The sequence below is a fragment of the Dipodomys ordii genome, unplaced genomic scaffold, assembly GCF_000151885.1.
Source record: "Dipodomys ordii isolate 6190 unplaced genomic scaffold, Dord_2.0 Scaffold62, whole genome shotgun sequence".
Classification (NCBI taxonomy): domain Eukaryota; kingdom Metazoa; phylum Chordata; class Mammalia; order Rodentia; family Heteromyidae; genus Dipodomys; species Dipodomys ordii.
The window spans coordinates 4,879,216-4,902,418 of NW_012267278.1; the positions used below are offsets into that span (position 1 = coordinate 4,879,216).

The 23,203-nt window shown below is 34.6% G+C and overlaps 1 protein-coding gene across 2 annotated transcripts in view; it reads left to right on the top strand.

Annotated features, from left to right (window-relative positions):
- Positions 1-23,203, top strand: part of Hace1 (HECT domain and ankyrin repeat containing E3 ubiquitin protein ligase 1) — a 60,846-nt gene that overhangs the window by 22,538 nt on the left and 15,105 nt on the right. The window contains exons 2-13 of one of the 2 annotated variants that reach the window (XM_013022434.1): positions 250-326; positions 772-854; positions 2,067-2,163; positions 2,329-2,430; positions 4,928-5,034; positions 6,110-6,260; positions 11,527-11,861; positions 12,393-12,461; positions 12,681-12,768; positions 18,169-18,280; positions 18,376-18,473; positions 18,634-18,721. In XM_013022434.1, the coding sequence (XP_012877888.1) occupies positions 309-326; positions 772-854; positions 2,067-2,163; positions 2,329-2,430; positions 4,928-5,034; positions 6,110-6,260; positions 11,527-11,861; positions 12,393-12,461; positions 12,681-12,768; positions 18,169-18,280; positions 18,376-18,473; positions 18,634-18,721 (1,348 nt within the window). In that variant the 5' untranslated portion in view covers positions 250-308. The remainder of the gene's footprint in view (positions 1-249; positions 327-771; positions 855-2,066; positions 2,164-2,328; positions 2,431-4,927; positions 5,035-6,109; positions 6,261-11,526; positions 11,862-12,392; positions 12,462-12,680; positions 12,769-18,168; positions 18,281-18,375; positions 18,474-18,633; positions 18,722-23,203) is intronic. The other variant, XM_013022433.1, reaches the window with a different exon arrangement.

Sequence of the window (23,203 nt, forward strand, 5' to 3'; positions counted from 1 at the left end):
AAAAAAAAAGGTTTACAGAAATAGAAATTAGGGAACAAAGTACATATAAATGAGCATCAGAGAAATGGAGCCAGTACTGATTATTGTTTATAGGAAATGGTCTTTCTTTTAACTTTTTGTACTTTAGTACATAATTATTAAATTCTTTAACTTGGAAGGGTTATAGCTTAATGCCTTGCGATACTAGGATTTGACCAAGGGCCTTGCATTTCAACCATGACTCTAGCCCTTTTTTGCTTTATGCCCCAGGTTGGCCTCAAACTGTGATCCCCTTGCCTCTGCCTTCCACATAGCTGTGATTACAAACCATGGTGCTTGGCCTCATTGTAAGATATAAAAAGTTTTGTGTTTTAATATTCAGATATTTATTTATTTACTTATTTAAAAAGATATTAAAGCAGCAGTGTTCAATTCACTTGCCATGTTTAGGTTTAATTGAATTATAATTAAAATTTAAACATTTAGGTTTTGAGTTTTACTGGCCACATTTCAAGTCTTAGTAGCTGTATGTCACTATTGACTACCTAGGATACAGTGCTGTCCAAGAGACTAACACATTGTATAACATTGATTAATTCTATATATGTCATGTAGTGACTGAAAGGGTCAGAGAGCGTATCAAAATTGAATTTGGTTGGCCATCATAAATGGCCCATTCATTTTTTTTTCTTGTTAAAACTTTAGATTTTCTTGTATGGATTAAAATTCTGTTCTCTTCGTTCTAGCTATGGTTTGACATCTCTGGCATTGTTATTTTTTTTTTCACTATAGACAGTGCAGTGCTTGCTAGACAGTGGTGCTGATATTAACAGGCCAAATGTATCAGGAGCCACTCCATTGTACTTTGCTTGCAGGTATGACATTTTATATTTTCATATATAAAGAATATATGCTATATTTATATACATATATGCTATATTTATAGATGTGAATACGTGCATATTTTGAAAACTAGTTTAATTCCAGTTGGCTAATTCCAATTGGCTGTTATTCTTCCAACTGTGCTATTTTGCTTTAGATAGAATATCTTTTTAGCTTAAAAATTTTTAAAGGAATTCCTCTTTGAAGTGCTGTGCCTTGTTAGATAATGTTAACATGGCAACATAGGAAGAGTATTACCTCAAAATTCCAGGGATCTGGGTTCTGGTTTCACCTATGTTTAGTTTAGGTTTTGGCTTCATCTCTCAAATTACATTTCTTCTTTGAGCTTCTTAAAATTAACGTTAAATTTTTAGGTCCCTGAATTTCTACACATGTATATAATATATTCCAGTTTCTCCCTTTCATTCTCCCTGTCCCTCACTTCCTTCCTAATACAATTTCATTGTTTTTATTTTCATAGTTCAACAGTCCATTTAGACATATCCATAGTCTTACCATTATTAGCCTAACTTTGTCTTCTAGTACCCAACATTAATATTATTTTAGTGAGGTATTAAAGTGCCATAGTATGTATTCTTGTTTTGAGTATTGAGATTATTTTGGATTAAGATGTCTAGAGGCTTGGACATGTGCTTTAGACAGGTAAGCCTAGATTTGAAAAGGGATTATGAAGTGATTGGAAGGATAAAAATTAACTGGAGCCTGAGAAATAGTTACTAGGCCCCAAATATTGTGATTTATTACAAGTAATATGACTGACAGTCTTTTAAGACTTAAAAAAGCATTTTCTTATCAATCTATTCAAAGTATGACTTCACCCTGAGAAAAAACATGATTGCCAAGGATAATTGAAATTTAACTGTCTTATTTTTTAAATCTTCCATTGGTAGATTAAATTTTAACCATCTTTAATTCATAGAGAAAGACTTCAAAAGATTATATTTTGGGGCTGGGAAGGTGGCTCAATGGTAGAGTGCTTGCCACCCATGCGTGAGGCCCTGGGTTTGATTCCTCAGTATCACATAAATAGAAAAAGTCAGAAGTGGCACCATGGCTCAAGTGGTAGGGCGCTAGCCTTGAGCTGAAGAGCTGATAGTGCCCAGGACCAGAATTCAGGCCCCATGACCAACGAAAGAAAAAAGAAAAAAAAGATTATATTTTTACTTGGTTTTATTTGTACACAGTCATGGTCAGAGAGACACAGCACAAATTCTTCTATTACGAGGAGCCAAGTATTTACCAGATAAAAATGGAGTAACCCCTCTGGACTTATGTGTACAGGTATGTTTTCTGCATATTATTGTGGTCACCATTAAAATAGAAATTGTGAATGATAATCATTTTATTCCTTAAATGAAAGGGTGAGTACAAAAATTCTGTGAAGGAAATGACTTTTAAAGGGAACTTCACTTTTAAAACTTTAGTAATTTTAATTCTTGTTTTTAGGGTGGATATGGAGAGACTTGTGAAGTATTAATTCAGTATCACCCTAGACTTTTCCAGACTATTATTCAAATGACACAGAATGAAGAACTTCGAGAAAACATGGTAACATAATTGTGCTAGTAGCTGAATAAATGGTTCGGTGGGTGGGTCTGTCTGTCTGTCTGTCTGTCTGCCTACCTATCTATCTATCTATCTATTACTTGCCTGCCTGCCTACCTACCTACCTACCTATCTAACCACCCACTTATGCCAGTACCTGGGATTGAACTCAGGACTTTTCACCTTGTTCCTATTCCAGTTTTTTTTTTTTCTTTTCTTTTTTGATCAGTCGTGGGGCTTGAATTCTGGGCCTGTGTGCTTTCCCTGTGCTCTTCAGCTCAAGGTGAACGCTCTACCACTTAAGCCACAGCGCCACTTCAGGTTTTCTAGTGGTTTATTGGAGATAAGAGTCTTATGGAGTTTCCTGCCCAGACTGGCTTTGAATCGTGATCCACAGATCTCAGCCTCCTGAGTAGCTAGGGTTAAAGTTGTGAGCCACTGGTACCCTGTTCCAATTTCATTTATTATGACAAATATTTTAGTGACTTTGTTGGACGCACTTAGAGTCTTAGCTATTTGGGAGATGTGGAGGATTGTGCTTCTAGGCTAGCTGAAAGAAACAGATGCTGGGCTAACAAACAGGGTATGGTAATATTTGTCTGAAGTCCTAGCTACATGGCAGGTAAAGACAGTAGGACTTTGGATTGAGTAGACGACCCTACCCTTGGATACCTAAAATGCAAAAAGGGACTAACAGAATGGCTCAGGTGGTATAGTGTCTGCCTAGCAACTGTGAAGCCCTATATTTACTCCTCCAAATGTATATATTAATAACTTGGATTTTACCATATTATAGAATAAATATAATTTACAGTTAACTGTACATTATATAATCTATGGGTTCCATTCATTCAATCGGTTGTGGACTAAAAATTGTACTTATATTGAGCATGTATTAATTTTTTTTCTTGTCATTCCCTAAACAAAATAGTATAACATGGGGCTGGGAAGGTGGCTCAGTGGTAGAGCGCTTGCCTTGCATGCATGAGGCCTTGGGTTCAATTCCTCAGCACCACATAAGCAAAAAGAAAAAAGCCGGAAGTGGCGCTGTGGCTCAAGTGGTAGAACGCTAGCCTTGAGCTGAAGAGCTGAGGGACAGCACCCAGGCCCAGAGTTCAAGCCTCATGACTGGACCCAAAAAAAGAAAAAAAAATAGTATAACAACTACTTAAATTTTTTTACATGGTATTAAGTATGAGAATCTAGAGTGATTTAAAGTATATGGGGAATGTATGTAAATACTATCTAATTTATGTTTTTTGTGTAAATACTATCTAATTTATATAAGAGGCTTGAGCAGCTGAAGATTTTGGTGTCCAGGATGATTCTGAATCAATTTTCAGGGATATCAAGGGATAACCATATACAATTATTTATGGACTTTATGCTAACATTTGGTTCTCTGAGCCCTCTGTGTAGTTTTTCAGTCCTTCCTTAAAATAGTTATTCTTAATGGATTGAGGAGAAATATGATTTTATAATTGGTAAATAATAGTATACCTCCCAGGTTTTCTTTTGTTTTTGTGGTACTAGAGTGAAATCCAGGACTTCATGTATACAAAACCATGAACTCTATCACTGATACATCCTTAGCCCTGAACTCCTTATTGATTACAATTGTACTCTCTTATCTTTCATTTTTTGGGTAATACTGGGATTTGAACTCAGGGTTGTGTGTGTGTGTGTGTGTGTGTGTGTGTGTACGCTCGTGCGCGCACATGCACACGTGTGTGTGCATGCATCCTGGGTCTTGAACTCAGAGCGTGGGCACTCTTCCTGAGCACAGCTGTTTCTTGCTTTTTGTGGTTAATTGGATATAACAGTCTCACAGACCTTGCTGCCTGGGCTGTCTTCAAATCATGATCCTCTGGTCTCAGTTTCCTGAGTAGGATTACAGGCAGAAGCCACTGGTGCCCAACTTGAACTCAGGTTTTTGTGCTTACTAGGCAGGTGCTGCCTGAGTCATTTTTCCAGCTCTGGTTATTTTGGGGCTAGATTCTTACTTTTGGCCCAGAAATTCTACACAGTACTCCCATTTATTCTGGAATGTGTCACCTCACCCAACGTTTTCTGTTGTGACAGGTTCTCACATTTTTGCCTAGACTGACCTGGAATCAGACAGTTTCCAATATTAGCCTTCCTAATAGCTAGGGCAACAGGTATGTAACACACCTGATAGTGACTGAGATGAAGTCTCTCACAACTTCTTTTTTGGCTTTAGCTGGCATCAACAGCTAGATTATAGTTGTGAAATGTTTGGAGATATATTTCTCTATATAATTTATTCCAAATATTATTACTTTTTTTCTGTACTGGCTGATTTTGAACAAAGATTTTAAATCACCTTATTTCTACATTAACTCTTAAATTTGTCCCAGGCAAAATAATTATACCTTGACTTTATTTAACTGCCTTTAAAATGCTTATTAAACAGCTGGGTTTTTGATAAAAGTTAATGAATCACTATGTAATTACTTTCTTTTAATTTATAAAAAATTAGTTACGGCAAGTTCTGGAGCATTTGTCTCAACAAAGTGAAAATCAGTACCTAAAGATTCTAACAAGCCTTGCTGAAGTTGCTACAACAAATGGTCACAAACTGCTTAGGTAAGCATGTAAGCACTGTCTGCTTTATCTCAATTTATTTCGTTATATGTCATTTGTCAGTAGTGAGATATAATAAAATTTCTGACTTAACCACTGTTTAAAAGGAAAAGAGTAATCAACTGTTATTAAAGAGATTTTAATCTTTTAATACATAGTCTTAACTGTGCAGAGTATACTTAAGTGAATTTTGGCTTATGTATTTAGAATTTTATGAAATGATTACTTACCAGTGAAAGGCATAATATGTCTATGTGAAAGAGTAATGACTGAGATTCATGAATACGCCCAGTCTCAAAGTACTTAGATTATCAGTATTTTAAAGGGCCTTCTGATTTGTCAAAGAATGCTTATAAAATACCTAGTATGCTTTAAGGCATACTGAATAGCTGAATTTGTCTTTGTTTTTCATGGTGGGATATATATTTCTTATATTTATGTGAAGTTACAATAGGTCATTATGCAGAGAACATCCTGATGCAGATAGTTGAATTTGTGAATGTCTTGTATGTGAACATTGAGTACTATTTTCTAAGGTAGGGAGAGGATATAGGGTTAAAGATAAAATAGCAAAAAGTTTTAACATTTAAATAATTGAGTGTTGGAGCTATGACTTCAGTAGACTGCCTGACTAGCAAAACTAGAGTCCCAGAGTTCAACCCCCATACCGGGAACAAAACAAAAAACATGTGATTTGTGTGTTGGCCTAAGAATGTAGCATTTATACCATTGCTTCTGTGAATGTTTTCAGAGTATTAAACTATCAGTTTTTGTTTTTGTAAATATACATTGAGAAGTGAAAGAAATTCTTGGATGCTTTGCCTTGGGATACCAACTGTTGTACAGGGGTGATTTGTAGCTTAATGGTTACTTGTATTCTGGATCTTTAATAATAATCTGTTTATAAGTAACTTAAACAGTTTGTACTTGAGCTTCCTGTCACATCAATTTTGTTTCCTATCATAGAAAATTAATTTTACTCCAAAATATATAGTGAAACAGTCTGAGGAATAAATATGTTTTTAAATATGTATTTGAAAATAGAAATATGTTCACATTTTAATTTTTTTATTTTCAGTTTATCTAGCAATTATGATGCTCAAATGAAGAGCCTTTTAAGGATTGTGAGGATATTTTGTCATGTCTTTCGAATTGGTCCCTCCTCCCCCAGTAATGGAATCGATATGGGCTACAATGGGAATAAAACTCCAAGAAGCCAGGTGTTCAAGGTCAGAAAAGTATATGATCTTGTTAGGAAGATAGACGTAAAAGACATGAATATGCAAAGCATGCATTCATTAATCAGAAACCTCAGGAACAGGATGTAAGTTTGGTTAATACTTCTATCATTTTCTGTTGGTCACCCCCTTCTCCTTTTCAACTCTAATCTTGTCTAATGAACACATGGCAAGATTTAATTGGTGAGCTTTCTATATTTTTCTTACACACAAAGCTTTTAGTGTTTTATAGTAAAGATATTTAAATATAATTCAAGTATTTATAATTTATTAAGTGGGTGTTAGTATAGGTATTAAGTATTAAATATTTAAAATGTTATTTTAAGTATTCAAAATATTAAATATTTAAACATAACTTTATTGAGTTACGTTTTTTGATGAAATATATGGCCACTATTTAAAAAATTCTTATTAGAAAATATTTAGCTTTTATTAAATTTATTATTGTACAATGTATGCTGTATGTGTGTTTGTGTATATATATAGAAGTAAGGTTGCCTTCATTTAATGGGTGCCCTAACACTTTCTGGGATGACTTCAAGGAAGAGTCATTAAAATATTCTTAAAATATTTTATATTGTTTCATCTGCCTTTTGTATAAGCACGTATGGAAGGAATCCTTTATTTTATTTTATTTTATTTTTTTGCTCATAGTTGGCACTCTACCACTTGAGGCACACTTCCATTGGGTTTTTGCTGGTTGATTGGAGATAAGAGTTTCATGAACTTACCTGGGCTGGCTTTAAAGTAAGATCCTCAGATCTCAGCCTCTTGAATATCACTGGCATCTGGTTACAAATAGTTTCTTTAATACTAAGAATGATAGTTTTTTTAGAAAGATATGTATAGGCATCCATTTGTTTCATTTTCTCATTAACAAAATACGTAGTAAAATGTTACATAGATGTATATATATACAAACAAACATACTTGTGTATATATACGTATATATACGCATATTGCCTTCTTTTTCTTTTTTCTGTTAGTATGCCACCTACAGGAAGACAGAAAGTATACATCTTCTTAGCTTTTTATATACCACTCCCTACATATTTTGTAGTTTAATGGTTGCTTATATTCTATTTACTATTGTATTGTATTCTATTCTATATACAATTGTATTCTATTTACTGTTATAAATAGTGTATAAGTAGAAAATCAAATTATATGTAGAGACATGGTTACTATTACTGAAATTGAATACAAAGCATATTGTCTGATTTTTTAAAAATTTAAGTCTTCCTATTTATCAATGATATCAGAAAATGAGAATGTGCTACATCTCCTTTCCATAGGCATTAATGCTTGTTTTAAATGTTAGCTTTTTCTACCAAGTCAGTACAGATAACAGGGTAGAAAAAGATAGCATTGTTTTTTTCTTTTTAAATAAATGGAATAAAATACACACATGTAAATATATTTGTATTTATAAATTTTATATATTCATTTATATATAAGCTGTTTTCTGCATCATTGCCAATTCTTCTTGCCTCTGATCACTTACTATTTTTCTTAATATTTTGAATTTTTATTTTTGGTAAACATTTTATTCTAAACCAGATAATTTAAAAACATTAATAAATATTAACTTAAGAGATATATTACTCTCTTTCTAACTTTTTGAATTGAATATAGAATCTTTAAGGAATGGCAAAATATTCTGCCTTCTTACTTAAATAGGTAAAAATAGAAACTGTACATTGCCATCCTCTCAAAGCCTATTCATTATAAGGGGATCCATATTATAAAAATGTTTAGTTTGCTGTGTTGCTGTGTTAGCAAATTGAATCCTACTTTTCATTTCATTAACTACTCTTAACATGTTACTTTACTGTCAGGAGTAACTAATGGGTTTTCCATTAAAGAGTGAATAGGTTTATAGGCCATGTGTTTTTTAGTAGATGAGATTATTTAACATCCTGTTATTTGCTTTTTAATTTATCTTAGAAGTCCTTTAAGTTAATCTTAACACTTAACTATTCTTTCAGTTCTAGTGCTTAGAAACTTTGGAATGTTTGAAGGACTAGGTTGTTTTATTATTGGATTAGTGTGAGCCATGGGAAAGACAGTTTAGGCTTCTTGAATCTATTTTAATTAAAAAAAAAGTAGTTGTACAGAATTTCCAGTTGCCAACAAGTCAGATTACGAGTACAGTGTGTCTTCAATTTTAATGTTCCCCTTTTAAAAAAATAAATAGTAAACTAACAATGAATTCAAGGAATTATAAATAAAAAAATTGGAATACTTAGAAAGATTGAGAAATTTAACATTAAGATCTTACCTTTTGGTTTGTGACATTTAACATTCTCAAACTATGATTGAGAATTGACTAATGGACTTCAAAGTATTATGCTATTAATGAACTTAAAAAATTTTCTTTTTAAATTTGGATATTTAAAAATTGTTCAGTAATTTTGGGATTATACATTATAGTTCTGAAATACAATTTAAGATGTTTTAAATTAAGTATATTTGCTATATTGTTATTAATATATTATTACTGATTAGTTTATTATTAATTAACAATATATACTGCAAATAATATATTCTTATAATTCTGAGGTGGAGGTCATTCAGTAATAAGACATAGTGCAGTATATTCACAGTGCTGCAGAGCCTGCTAGTATTTTCCATAGCAATTGACCCAATTTTAGTAGCAACTTATATGTACAGTATTTTGTATCCTGTCTTAACATTTTATTATTTGTGAATACTGAAAACATGATAGTTATGGCATGGCTTATTTTCAGTTTTGTAATTATGGGGATTTTACTGAGGACTTTGTACATAATAGAGTTTTTACCACTGAGCTATACCCCTAGACCCCATTTATTTTTAATTTTTACTTTAATCTTTTTTTTCCTATGGCTGCTACCTTAGTTAGAAATAACGTTATTGGGGGGGGGGCGAGGAAGATTGGGGGAAGGTAGGGGGAGGACAGGGGAAGGGGAAACAAAGGAGGAGGCTACAATGCTTGGTAAGAAATGTACTCATTATCTTGCTCATGTAATTGTAACCCCTCTGTACAGTATTTTCACAATAAAAAAATAAAATAAAATAAAAGGTTGGAACCAAAAAATAAAATTTTTTAAGGCTAAAAAAAAAGAAATTAAAGTTATTTTCACAGTATTTCTATCAGTTTCATATAGATCCCTCTCTTTTTTTTTTGATACTTTTAAATTATTCAGAATTCACTTTCCTTTTTTGTGTTATTAGTATTTTAGGATTTTAACAGATTTGGGCTCACTGACCTTCTGTATGATCAGCTGCATTATTTCTTAGGCTTTATTTCTGTGTAGCTATTGATGTTCTAGGTGTTATTTAATTATTTTTTGTGTGGGTCCTGGGGCTTAACACTCAGGCTTTAGGTGCTGTCCCTGAGGTTTTGTGCTCAAAGCTAATGCTCTATCACTTGAGCCACAAGTGCCCTTCCGTATTTTTGGGTAGTTTAATTGGACATAAGAATCTCACAGACTTGCCGGGCTCTGGTGGCTCACGCCTGTAATCCTAGCTACTCAGGAGGCTGAGATCTGAGGATCGAGGTTCAAAGCCAGCCCGGGCAGGAGAGACCGTGAGACTCCTATCTCCAATAAACCACCAGAAAACTGGAAGTGGTGCTGTAGCTCAAGTGGTAGAGCGCTCGCCTTGAGCTGAAGAGCTGAGGGACAGCGCCCCAGGCTCAGAGTTCAAGCTCCACGACCGACAAAAAAAAAAAAAAAAAAAAGAATCTCACAGACTTTTCTACCCAGGCTTGCTTCGAACTACAATTCTTAGCTCTCAGCCTCCTGAGTAACTAAGGGCTTATAGGCATGAGCCACTGGCCCCTGGCATTTTCTAGCTTTTATTCTCATTTAGACTCCCAACTATTCTTTTTCCCTTTGTTTCCAAGTAGTAATAGATGACATCCTATGCTTTCATTTTGGAAGTTTATTTTCTGATATAAAATTGAGTAGTTTGCTAACCTAAGTTCTTTTTCATCTTCTGAATAAGGGTTTAATATTTTGATCATGATGATAGTCAGTTCGTGCTTGGATTATGATTAGAATTCTAAGACAATTTCAGTGAGTTGGTGGTTATACTGACAACTGGTACTTTTTGCCTTTTTTTAATTAGCAGGGACTCTAATCTTCCAACTGTTATGACTAACTGTGGAAATCCCCCCCCCCTTTTTTTTTCTTAAGTGTTGAAGGCACTTATTTCAACTTCAATGATGGTAAAAAAGTTTGTTTTTCTTAAAAAGGAAAACACTTTTCTTGCCTATGTGGAACATATTAACAGTTTATTGAGTTAATGAGATTTTCATTGATTTTAGTAATAATGATGTGTTTTGTTTTATTTTCACTTTTTGGCAAAATGTGATTTATTATTTGCCTATTTAATATGTAAAAGATTCTCAAATTTAAGTGGTTGCTCATGCCTATAATCTTAGCTACTTAGGAGGCTTTGAGGATCATGGTTTGAAGCCAAACTAGGCAGGAAAAGTCTGAGAGACACTTTTGTCCAAAATACTTAACCACCAAAAAACTCCAGAAGTAGATCTGTGGCACAAATGGTAGATGGCTAGCCTTGAGCACAGAATCTCAGGGACTGAGCTGAGGCCCTGAGTTCAAGCCCCAGGTCCTATATACATTAAAAAAAAATCGCTTATTATAGCTAGGGGCTGTGGTTCAAGTGGGTTATCACCTGTCTACAAGTACAAGAATTTGTGTTCAAACCCTAGTGCTTTCCCCCAAAATTGCTACTTACTAGAGCTGGATTATATAATTTGAATATGTGTATTATGTATATAAATATGGTATATTTTTATAATTTCTTGTTATAACTCATCAAAATTCTAGGAATATATAAGTATTGAAATGAAACTATTAAATTCTTTAAGACTTCTCATTTCTTGTAATTGAAAAAAAGACTTACCTAATTGAAAATTGTTGACACTCTAATAAAGTATATGTTAGGAGAATAATACAAGTAATATGTAGTTATAAAAATAAATACTTAAAAATAAAGATTTGTTTGTTTTGTTAAATTGAAAAAACTTTTTGTAAGGATTATATAAATGCAAATTAGAGACTATTTACAAGTGAAAAAACCATAATTCATGTAACAGTATTTTGCTGCTTTTAAATGTTAGTGACTTTAGCTTGGGAACATAGAATGTGTACATTTTTTCTTTTGAGCTCTTTGTATGGATTTGTTTTCATTTTTATCATGCAGTTTTAAGAATGATATTTTAAAAAGTTCTTTTTTTTCCTCTTAGCCTCTGGAATTGCTTTGGCATTCACTAGATGAATGGCTAGTTTTAATAGCTACAGAATTGATGAAAAACAAAAAGAACTCAGCGGATATCACTTCTATTTTACTGAAACAAAAAGGCCATGATCAGGGTGCAACTTCCATTCCACCATTTGAACCTCCAGAACCGAAGAGCTATGAAAACTTATCCACAGGCCCAGGGGAATCTAAACCAGATGCTGTTGCAGTGAAACAGGAAGCCAATGCAGATTGTCAGGATGTTATTTCTATGACAGCAAACCGACTAAGTGCTGTCATTCAAGCTTTTTACATGTGTTGTTCTTGTCAGATGCCTCCAGGGTAAGAAGTGTTGAGTTTTCTTTGGTAGATAAAGAAAAGCTGAGATATTTTTGTAATTTAATATGGAAAAATAATTTGTTAGTTTTAAATTCTATTCCGATTTTGTTTTATGGCACCTCAATGCTAGTCTAGGCTAGTCCAGAATATTTAAATTTTGAGTGAGTTAATATATCTTTCTCTGTAAAATGGTGTCATCTTGTGTAAGATGGTCTCTTATTTATATATTTGAAATGCATAGAAAAAACGCTCAACATTTCAAGATTTTTAAAGTCACTTGTGTATATCATCTGTTGATGAGAAGTTTTATGTATATATAGATTTGTATGTATAAAACATGCATATATATGTTATTTTGTTTAGAATTAAACATACTTAAGTTTTCTAGATGTATAAATATGTTTCAGGTCCACATTGTTTCTTTTGGTCTAGAAGCCAATTTTGCATAATGTATATTTATTGATTTATTATATTTTCTGAATTACATCAACAGCTTTTGCCTGTGTATTCTGATTATCTTTTACCTTCCTACAGAATGACTTCACCTCGTTTTATTGAGTTTGTTTGTAAACATGATGAAGTTTTAAAATGCTTTGTTAACAGGTAAGGTTTTCTTCCTGGTTTCATGACTTACCCTGGCAACTTTTCCAAACAGAAAAACAAACATTATTTCTGTTACGATTCAAAATGTGCTAACAATAGAAAGTATAGCAGATGGAGATTAATATATGTTTTTCTTCTATTATAGTATCTCTGTCTGAATTTGCACTTAATTGTATTTATGATTCTTGTCCACTTAAACACCATATATTTCTCTTTTAGAAATCCGAAAATTATATTTGACCACTTTCACTTTCTCCTTGAATGTCCTGAGTTGATGTCAAGATTCATGCATATTATAAAAGCACAGGTAGAAATGTTCTTCATCTTGTTTATAGTCAATGAAATTACTTTTCAAAATTGAATATTGTTTAGTGTAGGAATTATACTTAAAACCTCTGGTAAGAGGGATGGGATTACATGATATTTTAGTATGAGGAGTAAATTTTCCTAAATGTTTATTGAGTGCCTACTCTCTGCAAATGTTTGTAGAAGAGAGCAGATCATATTGCCACATTTCCTAAAATGAGCTTAATGAGGTAGTTTTTGAGAAGGAATTTTATCCCCAAGTACATTTAAAAAGTATAACTTAAGTCCTGTGGAAATTTATAAAGCACATCAGTATACTTAGAACCTTGAAAAATGGTAAAAATAGTGATTCAACCTGGCAAATCCTCCAAACTTACTTCACCTAACACTCTTTTTGACCTGTTCATTCCATATAGCTCATATTTCCTGAAACATGGCTAGGGAAATCTTGTTTTGCTTCTTGCCAGCTATATGATTTTGGGCATACTTCTTAATATCTTTGAGCTTTGATTTCCTTATCTATAAAGATAGAGATACTGATACAAACTTTATAGGACTGTTGTGAAAAACTATAAAAAGCCACTAGTATATATGCTTAATAAATGGCAGTTATGAGGAGATAGAAATCTTTTTCTCCAAAAGGATCCTAATTCATTCTAACAGAAGGATAATAAACATTTATAAATGGTTCATCACAGTATTACCTGGTTCTTGCGAACTTTCAAGGAGGAAGAGCTTGTTTTTTTTGTCTTAAATATATATATTTTTATTGTAAAGATACTGTACAGAGGGGTTACAGTGATATGAGTAAGGTAATGAGTACATTTCCTATTGAGCATTGTTACCCCCGCCTTTGTTTTCTCCCTACCATCCCTTCTCTCCCCATCTCCCCAACTCCTCTCCCCACCCCCCAAAGTTGTAAAGTTCATTTTCAACATACTAAGAAAGAGCTTGTTTTTTGGCTGCTGTTCTGAAGAGAAATTTCAAAAGGACGTAGGTCTTAAGTGACATTGAAAAGCTTAAAAATCATGCAAAATTTTAATAGGAGTGAAAGGATGGATACCCAAGGTATGGGCATGGAAATGGAAAAGGGATTGTGTAGATGAGAATTGAGATAATAATTGTAGACAGGTAGATTTTGGCCATATTGTCATATGTTGTGATTGCCAGATTCAAGTATCTTCTTTCTTGACTAATAACATTGCTTCAGAAAAATAATATATTCCTGGCAGAGTTTTAGAAAATTGTTATAATTGTTTTTGTGTATGTGCATGCATATGTATATGTATATGTATGTGTATTGGTGTGTCCCCACATGTGTGCCAGTACCAGAACTTGAACTTAGGAGCTCCTACTTTTGATGAAAACTGGCATTCTACCACATGAGCCATGTTCCACATTTTGCTGGCTAATTGGATATAGAGTTTCATGGACTTTTCCACCTGGGCTGACTTTAAACAAATCCTTAGATCGTAGCCTCTTTTTAATTTTTTTTGGTTGTAGGGCTTGAACTCTGGGCCTGGGTGATGTCCCTGAGCTCTTCAGCTCAAGGCTAGCGCTCTACCACTTGAGCTACAGCACCACTTCTGGTTTTCTGAGTGGTTTATTGGAGATAAGAGTCTCACGAACTTTCCTGCACCTGCTGGCTTTGAACCAAAATCCTCAGATCTCAGCCTCCCCAGTAGCTGGGATTACAGGCATGAGCCACCGACACCCAGCTCTTAACCTCTTTTTAATCCCCTAAGATTGTAGACGTTCAGCCACTATTACCTGGCTCCATAAGTGGGTTTTAATGTCTTTGGGGACATGACCCTTTCAGAAGTTAAAAAAGCAAAGAATACAGATGTATCTAGAGATACGTTGTTAACTATAAATTTAAAAAGGGAGTAATAATAAATTTATTGAATGTTAATTTTAGGTTCAGTATATTTTTGCTTTATATGAGTCAGTGTTCAGAATAATCAGCCTCTTTACCAAAACTCAAGATAATGTGTTTAAGTAATTTAGCCATTAAGTAGAGGTAATAGAATTTAGAAGTCTGTTTGACTTTCAAGTATATTTTGTTGTTACTTGTTCTTGCTTCCTGTAGTGCCAGAAATCCAAACCTAGTGGTTTGTATATGCCAGGTAACACCCAAACTCCTTTCTTTCTGTTTTTTTTTTTTGTAGGTTGTGGTGCTTGAAGTCAGGGCCTGTTGTGTTTGTTTGTGTTGTCCATGAGCTTCTTTGTGCTCAAGGCTAGTGCCCTACCACTTGAGCTACAGCACCACTTTCGGGTTTTGAGTGGTTAATTGGAGATGAGAGTCTGAGGAGACTTTTCAGCCCAGGCTAGCTTTGAAGCACCTATGATCCTTAGATCTCAGCCTCCTGAATAGCTAGATTACAGGTGTGAGCAACCAGCGCCTGGCTCTTAAGTTTATTTTCTTAACCTATCACTCTATTCTGGGGTAAATGAAACAATAGGTGAAAAAAGTTTTTAGTTTTTTTTTTTGGGGGGGGGTCCGGTCGTGGGGCCTGAACTCTGGGCCTGGGCGCTGTCCCTCAGCTCTTCAGCTCTAGGCTAGCGCTCTACCACTTGAGACACAGCGCCACTTCCGGCTTTTTTCTTTTTGCTTATGTGGTGCTGAGGAATCGAACCCAGGGCCTCGAGCATGCAAGGCAAGCGCTCTACCACTGAGCCACCTTCCCAGTCCAAGTTTTTAGTTTTTGAAATTAGTTTTAAAACTAGTTTGCTAGTTTTAATACTGTCTGCTTTTCACTTCCCATTTTTCCTCTTTTGAGCAATTCAGTTATAAATTGTCTACATTAGGTAATTACTTGTGTTGAACCAGAAAGAAAGTATTGTTGACTGAATCAATGAAGAGAATGTCCACATAAATAGTTATTGTCTAGTGGCCTAGTATGGGGTTTTGGAGTTTGTGTGTGTTGAGGAGAAAAGGAAGTCAGCATGAGTTATATTAGTTGTAGTGACATAAAGAGGTCCTTGAAGAGGTGGTGGCTATTGCACCAGAATTATTTGATAAAGTCCCATGTATCAGCAGGCATTGTTAGTGAAATGATCATGTAAGCAAGAGGAAAATTGACATGTAGGAGGTAGAGGTAAAGGGAGGATTGGTCAAATAAGAAAGCATGGCAGTGTTAATTTCTCATTTTTGGAGAAAGGATTTACAAGATGGTAGAAAATTAGAACAAACTGCTATTTAATATAATTGGAAATATGAGTGTGAATTTATAGTTTTCATTCATTATTTGTAGATAAGAGCAAACTTGCCACCTTTGGCTCTAATTAGCATTAAAAATGAAACGGGCATTATAGAGAAATGGCAGATTACAGGGGTTGGGCTATGGGAATTATCTGGAACAATCAGAACATTAAAATGAATAACAATAGCAGAATGCTATGAATAAAATAGTAAACCATATGGCTATACTGAAAAAACTTAATAAGTATAGGAGGTTTTATATGAAGGGATGGATATTTATAGTTTCAAAATATCTCCTCACAGAATACTTACACCAAAGAGTAAAAAGAAGCTTCAACAAATTGTTTAAATAGGGATACAGGTGGACCGGACCTATTGCAACAATGAGATGTACAAGATGTTATATTGAAAATAAACTTTACAATTTTGGTGCAGGGGGTGGGGGGTGGTGGTGGTGGGGTTTGGAGGGTTAATTGTATCTTTAACATCTTGGACAAGAGACCTAACCTTATTTCCAGCAGAATTTTTCTTTGTTCATGGCTGTTCAAATGTAGACCTGTCAAGTCTTTTATTTTCAAACACCTAATAGTTATCACAATTTTTATTCAGGATAGTTAAAATCTTAAGAATTGTCTTTCCATGAGTGCCAAAGAGTGTAGTAATAAGTTGTTGGAAGAAAAGTTTATTCCCTCTTAATAAGTTCTTTGTATAAAGATCTTATTCCAAATAGTAATGCCTCTTAAATTTACATCATTCTTCTTTTCTGCCACAACTAGGGAGGATCTCATTATCCACAACTTGTTATTGCAACTGTTACTTCACTGATTCCTTTTATATTGGTACTACATTCATTTTGTTTATCACATTTATTTTGGTATTCTTCTGACCAGATGTCCACAGTGGCCACTGTATCTCTTACTTGATTCTTGGATCCTTAATTCAATACTTAGTTTAGTCATGTAAAAACTTTATTCTTGAACATGTGTAGTATCCTACAAATAGAACTCTGGTTATATCAATAGCTTTATTACATCTTTCAAGTAGCACAGTTTCTTCTGCGCCTTTCTCTTGGACTCCCTTAACCTACTGTGCCCCTTTCAAAACTCCCTGCTTGAGGAAGTCCTATCACGCTTTAAAGTTCTAGTCTAAACCATGACCATGTGAAGCCTTTGTACTCTATTCATCTGTACAGGTTCAAAGTTCCTGCTGTATCTGAAGTTTGTACTTCACTATTTAGAACTTACTATTACATAAATACTGTGTTCTTAGTCTTACCTTTTTAACTGTATGAAGCAGTTTTTAGCAAGAAAATAGGCTTTTACTAGTTATCTACAGTATTGTCACATAGTAGGTACTCAATAATATTTTCTGATAAATCATAAAAACTATAGGTAACTTGGAATTGCTTTACCTGATAGATGAATAAAAAGTTGAGACTTTATTCACATTTCAAGAGATTTTGTTTTTTAATTTTTAGGAGAAAGAGGGATAACAATTTTTTTCTAGTTGTTGCCTAAGTCCCAAGGATAGAAATAAGAATAAAATGAAGTATAAAATATTAGTTTTTGAAAAATTAAGTGTATTGTATGCAGCATAATTTTTCTGGATGTGAAAACTTGTTCTTAAAAGTCTTGTTGATTTAATAGAATTTGAGAATAATATGTTTAATTATATACCTGATATTAAGTTCTTTTTTTTTTCTTCTTGATATTAAGTTCTTAGATAGAACTTAATTTATCAATTCTTTCTGTTGGAAATATAGGCAGTAAGAAATATATTATTGGGCTGGGAAGGTGGCTCAGTGGTAGAGCTCTTGCCTTGCATGCATGAGGCCCTAGGTTTGATTCCTCAGCACCACATAAGCAAAAAGAAAAACGCCGGAAGTGGTGCTGTGGCTCAAGTGGTAGAGAGCTAGCCTTGAGCTGAAGAGCTGAGGGACAGCACTCAGGCCCAGAGTTCAGGCCTCACGACTGGACCCAAAAAATAAAATAAGAAATATATTACTCAAGTAATGCAAGTATTTCTACTAACATCGGCCTTTTCACGAATTTTTAGTTATTAAAATTTAAGAACATTTTATGCTGCTTATTGTAAATAAAGGTCTAAGACTGATAATTTGTAGAAATTTACTAACATTTGTCATGCTAGTAAATCTGTTAATTAGGTGACTGCTAATCTACTTTCACTTTTTTGGGGTAGCCATTTAAAGACCGCTGTGAATGGTTCTATGAACATTTGCATTTGGGACAACCAGATTCAGACATGGTGCACAGGCCAGTGAATGAAAATGATATTCTACTGATTCACAGAGGTATGTTTAGCCAAGAAAATAATACATGTGTGAGGCACAAAGTAATTGTTATTATAAATTCTAATTTGCAAAATTAACCAGTGCTACATATTTAGATTCTATTTTTAGGAGTAGCTGTGAAGTTGTGTCAAAAGCAAACTGTGCAAAGCTAAAGCAGGGGATTGCTGTACGGTTCCATGGAGAAGAAGGCATGGTGGGTATAAAATAAGTGATAGCACTCACTGTGTATGAGAAAAATCACACTTGAATAAAGTTTAATACTTGTTAAGCAAAGAGTCAATAAAATTTTAATTTTATTAGAAAAGTTTCCCATATATTTCTGTTGATGCTAAATTTTATTTTCTTGAACTCAGGGTCAAGGTGTTGTGCGTGAGTGGTTTGATATTCTGTCTAATGAGATAGTCAATCCCGATTATGCATTGTTTACCCAGTCAGCAGATGGTAAGTTATGTGGTCTAGATTTTTTCTGTGACTTGACAAATTTTTTAAACTACTTCAATATATTTTTATCTTTTCTTCCCAGAGTAGTCCTGTGGGCTATATATGTGCTCTCTTGTAGAAAAGAAAATGAAAACTCAGGAGTTTTTGTCTGTATTTACATGGTTAATGAGTGGTAGAATTCTTAAATGGAACTTTATAGCATTCCGTTTTTTTTGTTTTTTTGTGTGTGTTTTTTTTGGTTGGTCATGGGGCTTAAACTCTTGGCCTGGGTGCTATCCCTGAGCTCTTCAGCTCTAGGCTAGCACTCTACCCTTGAGCCACAGCGCCACTTCCGGTTTTCTAGTGGTTAATTGGAGAAGAGTCTCATGGACTTCCCTGCCCAGTCTGGCTTTGAACCACCATCCTCAGATCTCAGCCTCCTGAGTAGCTAGGATTATAGGCATGAGGCACTGGCACCTGACAGTATTCTTTCTTCAAAACAGTTGGTTTCATTTTCTTCTCAAGATCTAGTAATGAGCTTGAAGAAGTTCTTTTTATTCTTTTAAAATTTATTCAGTTCTTCTACTTTTTTTAAACTTTTCTTCCATAAAGTAGTTAGTAGATGGACTTTAAAAAACAAAATATATTTTGAGAGCTACAAACTATTAAAAATAAAACCCATAGAAGTAGAACAGAGCCTGGGTGCCAGCTGATGTAAGCCTGTGATTTTATGCATGAGAAAGTGGAGCTCTGGAAAAACTAAGTAACTCTCCCATAGTCCCAAAGTGCAGGCCATTCCAGTAGTGTTTGCAGAGTTCAGTTCTTTCTGTATGTGTATGTTCCTCCCTGCACTAGAGTCTGGGTCACTTTGGTAACTTAACAGATGGGCTAATGAAATCCATACTAAGTAAAGAAAAAAACAAACAAAAAACCCAAAACCTTTCTTTGGAAAGGTTTGCAAACTTCAAACATGGAAAACTTACTTATCATGACAACCATTCTAGAAATTGTGATATTAAAACTTAATTAGTTATGCATGATATTAAAACTTAATTAGTTATGCATATTGACTTTGTTTCAGTCTTTTCAAGAAATCAAAATCTATCAAGCAAAACACACGAAATTGTAGAATATAGGCAAACAGTTGTCTTTGTAGGAATGGTATTTGTGGCCTGTAGAATTATAACCTGCTACTGTAAACTAAGTAGAAAAACTTTGAAGACTCACTATTTGAAGTGAAGGTAGGAAGTCAGTTTTCAAATGCTTTGTGTAGTTGTTTTTCCTGAAAATCTTTTCTTTCCCTAATCTTCACAGGCTTTTGTAAGGAAGGAGAAATTTCTGATTTTTACCTTCTGATTGCTTCCAGCTAAACTAGTAGAAAATACCATTTAATAAGAAGGAGTACTTTAGGAGGGGCAAGCAAGGGTGAATACAATGGAAGCATGGAAACTGTAGACATCCACATATGTAATAGGTCTTAAAGACAGACTTAATAGTTCAAAAAAAACCTTATTTTATGATCAAATTAGATGTTTAATCTAGAAAAGTAGTTCAGTTTAGTTTGAATTTTGGAGTTACACAAGGTATAAAATTCTTTTAGTGTGATGTTGGTCCAGGGAACTTTTTTTCCCTTGAGGGAGTGGTTGGGAGGGCTTATACTTTTATTCTGTTAAGGTTTTGTATTTCTTCCTTTCCTTCCCCTCCGTCCTCTCCCCTCCTCTCCTCTCTCCTCCCTTCCCCTTTCCTTTCTTTTTGTAGTTGTATAAATGAGTTTCACTTATAATTTCTCATTCAAAAATGGTGACAAATTGACAGCTGCTTGTAGTTCATGCCTGTAGTCCTAGCTACTCAGAATGCTGAGATCTGAGCCAACTCAAGATAAATCCAGATTGGAGGAGTGGGTTATGGTAGACTGCCAACCTTGTGAGACAAAGCCAAGTGACAGTGCAGGGCCCTGAGTTTTAGCCCAGTACTGGAACCAAAAACAAAAAACAACAAATAAAAGATGATATCCTGTCTTGCAGAATATAGTAAGAATTCATCACTTCTCTAATCCTAGCAACTCAGGAGGCTGAAATCTTAGGATTTCAGACCAGGCAGGAAAGTTCATGAGACTTATTTCCAGTTGACTACTTAAAAATCCAGAAGTGGAGCTGTGGCTCAAGTGGTACAGTGCTAGCTTTGATCAAAAAAGGTTCAGGGATGTCTTCCAGGTGCTGAGTTCAAGCCTCAGGGCCAGTGCGTGTGTGCATGCATGTGTGCCCTCACGTGCACGCACACCCACACAACACACAATTATAAGAATTCAGTTAATTGATATATAAAATGCTTAGCTCAGTGCCTGGAACAAAGAAAGCTTAAGATAAATATTATTTTTGGAAAATTAGTATTTTCTTATTTTTTTAAAAAAGCTTTTTCACTATTTCCTGCCAAGTATCACAATCTCACTAAACTGTCAGGTTGACTTTGAACTTGAGATTCTCCTGATAATGCTTGTGCTATTAGGCTCAGCAAACAAATCACTTTTGGTTTTGTTCTTCTTTTTCCAGTACTGATATTGTACTTAGGGCCTTGTGCTTGCTAGGCAAGTGCCCTACTGCATGAGCCATTTTTAGTTGTAATTAAATGACTATAATGAAAGACAGAAGATGTGAAGGAGACAGCTATATTTTATCTTAAAACTTGACGTAGGCTTTATATTCTGTTTAAACAAATTTTCATGGTAAAACTATTATTCCTTCTTTAGAAAATTTTTTAAAAATTTTCTCCTTTTTAAGAACTTATATTTCTCAGAAACTAATCGGTGAAGAACTAGTGGAGGAAAGTAAGATAATCAAAAAGTTACTTTGGTTTATTAGTAAACATTCACTATTTGAACAGGTAAAAAAAAATTGTGGTTATTCTCAGAATGTTGTATTTTTAGAATCATGCTTGTCTTTGAAGTCCTCCATCTCCAAAGCTTTGCTTTGGAGTGAGTGAGTGAGTGAGTGAGTGAGTGAGTGTGTGTGTGTGTGTGTGTGTGTGTGTGTGCGTGCTTGTACCTGTCTGGGCTTGAACTCAGGTCCTAGGCATTGTCCCTGAGCTTGCTTGCTTGCTTTTTATTTTCTTGTCCCTGAGCTTTCTTACTCAAGGCCAGCACTCTACAACTTGATCCACAGCTCTACTTCTCCCTTTTTCAGTGTGTAATTTTCTTACCTGGATTAGGTTTGAACCACGATCCTCAGATCTCAGGCTCCTGATTTACTACGATTACAGGTGTAAGCCACCAGTTCTTGGCCTTTTTTTGGTTTGTGATACGTAGTTTTGCCACATCTTTGCAAAGGTAAATAAGAATGGATGATAAGCTTCATATAGCTTATTTAAGAAACCATAAACTTCTAAATTTCTTACCTTATCTAAGTAAATAAGGCACAGAAACTTCATATAGTGTTAGCACCGAGAAATCAAAGATCAATAATAATACAAAGTGAACTATTGTCAGAATATGTATTTCAAATGATCAAGTATTATACTTCCTAGTACCCTTCTCCTGTTTACTTTCTTTTGATCCTGTTTTGTTAGATTTATCCTTTTTTTCCCTTAATGTTTAGAATAGTAGTGAGTAGTCTAAAACTCATTACATATTTATTAAACAAATCTGTGAATTTCTAGTCCAAATTCATGACCATCATTTGAAAAAATAGGGAAGAAGAATTAAAATTGAGGAGTTGGTACTTTTGGTTTTTACCATTGTACTATTATTTGAGACTTTGTGGTAACATATATAACAAAATGTATTATTTTTGCCATTTGAAAGGGTAGTGTTTGGTAGTATTAAGTATATCGGCTATGTTTTGCATCATCATCATTCTCTTAATTCCAGAACATTGTCCTCAGCACAAGTAGAAACTCTGTTCCTATTAAGCAGTAGCTGTTCATTATGTAATCTTATTAAGCTAAGGTTTTGCTTAGTTTTTTGCCCAGGTTAGCTTAAAACTGTGATCGTCCGTATTGCAATCTTGTTAATAAGCATTCAGTGGCCAATTCTTTTTTTTTTTTTTTGGGGGGGGGGGTCCAGTCGTGGGCCTGAACTCTGGGCCTGGGTGCTGTCCCTCAGCTCTTCAGCTCAAGGCTAGTGCTCTACCACTTGAGCCACAGCGCGCTTTTTTCTTTTTGCTTATGTGGTGCTGAGGAATCAAACCCAGGGCCTCAAGTATGCAAGGCAAGTGCTCTACCACTGAGCCACCTTCCCAGCCCTCAGGGGCCAATTCTATTACTTAAAAACAGATTATTCCAGAGGGATGCTGGTGGTTCATGTCTGTAATCCAAGCTACTTGGGAGTCTGAGAATAGGATTGTGAGTGAAGGCCAGCTTGGGCAGAAAAGTGTGTGAGGCCCCTTAACATTTAGTTGTGTTCAGTGATACATACCTAGCATCCCAAGCTACATGGGAGGCTGAGTCTAGGAGGATAGCACGTCTAGGCTAGCAGAAAAGTCTGTGAGAGTCCATCCCCACAGAGAGAAG